This window comes from Neophocaena asiaeorientalis, unplaced genomic scaffold, assembly GCF_003031525.2.
Source record: "Neophocaena asiaeorientalis asiaeorientalis breed wild unplaced genomic scaffold, Neophocaena_asiaeorientalis_V1.1 scaffold45, whole genome shotgun sequence".
Lineage (NCBI taxonomy): Eukaryota > Metazoa > Chordata > Mammalia > Artiodactyla > Phocoenidae > Neophocaena > Neophocaena asiaeorientalis.
In genome coordinates this window covers 3,102,500-3,107,015 of record NW_020174642.1, presented here as the reverse complement: position 1 = coordinate 3,107,015, position 4,516 = coordinate 3,102,500, and the positions used below count along the sequence as shown (strand labels likewise).

Sequence of the window (4,516 nt, the reverse complement as noted above, 5' to 3'; positions counted from 1 at the left end):
CATGCCGCGGAGCGGCTGGGCCCGTGAGCCATGGCCGCTGAGCCTGCGCGTCCGGAGCCTGTGCTCTGCAGCGGGAGAGGCCACAACAGTGAGAGGCGCGTGTACCGAAAAGAAAAAAAAGAAAATTGTCCAGGGTTTTAAAACCAGCAAGCGCCAGAGCTGGGGTCTGACTCTGGGTAATCTGGAGCTAGACTCTCTCAGGGCAGCCACTATAGTCCATAGGTTCCTTTTCAAATCGCGTCTGATCTATGCTGTAAGAAGTAAATGGGGCTCAGGTCATTTGGAGCCAGTAGACCAAGCAGAAGGAACTCTAAAAGCAAACGGGGTGGAAAATAAAACTAGCAAGTTGTTTGAACTGGCATTTTCAGTTGCCAGGTTGAAAGTGGCAAGCCTGGGTTTGGTGGAAATTGATACTGGAGTGACAAACGGGGACAAGTGGCAGCAACTGTATACCCAGAATGCTCGTAAACATTGGGCATTTCTCCCATTCCCCAAAAGTAAAGTTGGTACTGATAACCATCTATGTTGGCCCCATATACTTGAGTGATGATAATAAAACATACTTAATTAGGAAAACCTAGGTTTTCCCCCCTTAATTTGTTTCCTTGTGTCAAAGATAAACAAAGCTGGACACCAGTTCAAGTGTTAAGGATAGACTTTATTAAGCAACTGTTGCAATAGGGGAGAGAGTCCAGCATGAACTGAACTCAGCTTTGTCTTGCCGGAGGTAACTGGGCATTTTAAAAGGGGAAGGAGGGATTGGGGCCGCAGGCACTTGAGCAGAGTCAGGGAAGTGGAAATTTACAAAAAGCAGAGGGGATTGGTCAACCTGACCTGGGTTTGTTAACAGACGCTTATCCGGAGGAGAAACAAAGTTCGATCTTTATGACTGTCCGCAGTGGTGCATGTTAGAGCAACGTGCCCACAGGTTGGGGAGAGTTACTCCTTGAATGTTGGCACCTCAAAGAGACAAGACAGTTCTGGGTGGTAAGGATTTACACCTCAGAGGGGGAGACAAAGGATTTATAATTGTAAGATTTCTAAAATAGCTGCCCTAGGAGGGATTCAGGGGGCTGATTTGCCTACCATCAGGTTTTGGCTGGCACAAAAAGTAAATTGAGTTTTCTTAGGCAAGCACTTTAAAGCGGGCTGGGGTCCCCTTAGGGACGCAACCTAGAGCTGTTAGAAACTATGGTAGTGTTAGTTCAGATGTGGGGAGGTGGATGATATCTTTTTTGCCAAGAATGTGCAGTGTTTATAGGGCAAGAGGTCTAGTCAAGAAGAAGGCTCAGAGGAGCCTGACCAGAGTTTGGTCAAAGACATAGTCGTTGTCAGATGGTAGAAACCTTGGATTCCTGTCTGGATCCAGACCCAAGGCTGAGATTTTGTAGCCTGGGTTGCTGCTCTGGGCACACTGGTGAGAATGTTCCGTGTGGTACAGCATTTCTGGGTTTCTGATCTAAGGAGGGAAACCACTCTTGCCGTATCTGCTCTTGGAACGTGAATGGCTTTCTCCAAAACTGTATTTAATGCTTCTGTTAGCATAATTGCATCTTTGTTATTAGGAAACAGACCTTGTATATATCTCACTCTAAAGACACAAAGCTTGTAATCCATATAAGACGTTGAGGAAGGACTCCTGTTTTGAATTTTGTCTTAGTGCCCTGAGACTTGAGGCTCTGCTCACAATTGCTCTGCTTGGCTGAGTAGGTGGGAAGCTGGAGGAAGAGAAGAGTGTAAGGGGGCATGAAGCTTCCTGAAGCTACAGCCCGTAAGTCTGTCTTGCCATTGGCTTTCTCCTCTCAGCTACTCTCTAGACCTTAACCCGACGTAGGCGGGGCCTCTGTCCCGGCTCTAGCTCTGCCCCCTTTGTGTTGCTCTCTGTTATAATGTTGTCACATTATATCGTTTTGATGTTCACGTGTCTGACACCGCCTCGACTGAGTGAGTTCCTGCAGCTCTGGGAGTCCCGTTCATCTCTATACTCCTGGGGTCTAGGCCAGTGACCCAAGTAGATAGATATTAAATGATGCTTGATTGAATTGATGAATGAAGTCGCCTAATCTGTGGACTGGAGATTCCCGTCTACAAATGAATGGATTCTCCCCTAGAAGCTCTAGAAGAACACAGCCCAGTGAGTCCCAGTTCAGACTTCTGACCTCCAGAAGTGTGGAAGAATATATCTCTTTGTTTTAAGCTGGTACATTTGTGGTAATTTGTTACAGCAGCAGTAAGAATCTAATACAGGGTTAGGAACCAGCATGGTGCCGACCTTCGGTTCCAGATCCGCTCATAACCGTCCTGAGATAACCCATGAACCCTTGGTGTGCCTGCTCTTTGAACATGTACTTTCTTGTAAATTACCCCTTACTGCCATGGTTGCTTCAAGACTAATGTTGACAGAACTGTTTCCATTAGCAAATAACTTCCCAGGAAGCACAGAGGCTATTTTCTTAAGGAGTATGTTTTGACAGTCTTTGGCCAACTCTTGACTAGGCTTATTTATTTAGTTGTTTGTTTGCTTGTTTTTTCCTGTGACTAATTTTCTGGTATTAAAGCACCCAGACTCTCTAGACATCTGGAAAGAAAAAAGAAAAAAAAAGAATGCTATGATCTCCAAGGTGTCTTCCAGCCCTGACATTCTGTGATATTGTGAACCCCAAGCTTCAAAATACTAAGCGGTTAACAGTCTAGCTCTTCAACAGACAGCAACAATTCAGCCACTTTCAGTATGTAAGTGACAATAAGTTTCTTGAAACTAAGTGGAAATAAGTAACTGTAAATAGGGAAAATAAATTGAGTGAAAAGAGTTGTTTATAAAGCAGTGTTACAAAGTTTCATTACTTTTCCTATAATAACAAGGACTTTTAAAAGTTTTCAGTGAAATTTTAAATGTTAATTAAAAGGTATGTTTCTGTTGCACCAGGTGGTTCTTAAAGATTCTATTTCTCTGGTGTGGACTCTTCGCCCTTGTGAAATTTTGTTCTGTCTTCAGACTTCCAAATAAACTCAATGCTAGGGAAACAAGACACATAAAGGAGCCCCGTGGTTCTATTCATTCATCACTTAAGACTCTACATTCATGAATTAATAAATAAATGCTCCTACATCAATCCAGTGAGCAAGTGACAGATTTTTGAACCCCAGCTTCTGGGTAATACACCTGGGTTATTTATAAATTGATTTAGTCACAAACAAAATGTTTCATGAGGAAGAAGATTCAATGATTTGTTAATCTCTCCTTTCTAGCCCCACTGCCACTGCCCAGGCATGTTACTTCCAATTTGGCTTTATTTTCACTATTGACATTGATTAAAATGACATTGACATTGCACGAGGAGGAAGAGAGGTCTTCAGCATAAATTACTGCTCCAGTGAGCAAGCATAAATCACTGAGATGGAAATGTCCCCTGGCTTAGTTGACCAGCCAGCTGATCTCCGTGAAAATTCTCAACAGAGAGCGAGGAACTTAGTGTCTTCTAAGCATGGCAACTTGGATTGGCTCCATGACACTGGCGTCTCTTCATATTTGCATATCAGAAGTTGGCTGTATGCCTCTCTCGCTAATCAAGGAGACATTCTGAGCCCCTCTGCACCAGTGTTCTCGTGGATGGTGGCCCTTGATTCTCCCAGGTTCACAATTTGACTTTTGTACTTGTCTTGCCAGTCCTCCACAATGTACTGGTGGTATGGGTCATTGGAGTGTTCTCGTCTCTTGGATTTCACTGTGCTCACCAGGATGGCTACAATGATGAAAGAGAACATTCCGATCATAACCATAAGGTACAAGATGACATAATAGAAGTTCTCAGCATCGACCTTGGCTTGCAGGGCCTCTTGTGCAGCTGTTGTGTTCCTGCGCCAGTTGTCCATATAAGTCACAAAAATCCTTTTGAAGACATATTCCAGTGTCTGTGTCAGATTGGATGGAGTAGGCATATTTCCCTCCTGCTGCAATTTAAAGCATAAAATATATGAACAAGCTTAAGAAAATGAATTCTTTCTGCATTTGGCTACCTTAAGGGATGGCGCGAGGGGCATGCAAGGGGGGGAAGTAATATTATTTCTTCTTTACCTGGCTGGTGACTGAGTGAGTGCATACTTTGTTATTCTTTAAATTTTCTTTAAATATTTCCCTCTGCTACCTCCTCATCCTTTGGGGCCCAGCTTAACTTGATGCATTGTTTGCATTCATGATATCTTACAATAAAAGTTTAATGGAGTACATAAAACTATATGTGTTATGATCCCAATTTAAATATGTGAATAAATATACATGCAGATGAAAATGGAAAAAAGACTGGATAAATAAATAGTTCAAAGTGTTAACAGTGGATGGTAGGGAAGCAGGGGACACGGGTTCGTGCCCCGGTACGGGAAGATCCCACATGCCGCGGAGTGGCTGGGCCCGTGAGCCATGGCCGCTGAGCCTGCAAGTCCGGAGCCTGTGCTCGGCAACAGGAGAGGCCACAACAGTGAGAGGCCCGTGTACCACAAAAAAAAAAAAAAAAAAAAA

The 4,516-nt window shown here is 43.8% G+C and overlaps 1 protein-coding gene across 1 annotated transcript in view; it reads right to left on the bottom strand.

The window, feature by feature from the left end:
- Positions 1-3,273: 3,273 nt before the first annotated feature.
- KCNE2 (potassium voltage-gated channel subfamily E regulatory subunit 2) overlaps positions 3,274-4,516 on the bottom strand; it is a 5,980-nt gene continuing 4,737 nt past the window's right edge. The window contains exon 2 of the mRNA XM_024758348.1: positions 3,274-3,951. Within this exon, the coding sequence (XP_024614116.1) occupies positions 3,568-3,939 (372 nt within the window). The 5' untranslated portion in view covers positions 3,940-3,951 and the 3' untranslated portion in view covers positions 3,274-3,567. The remainder of the gene's footprint in view (positions 3,952-4,516) is intronic.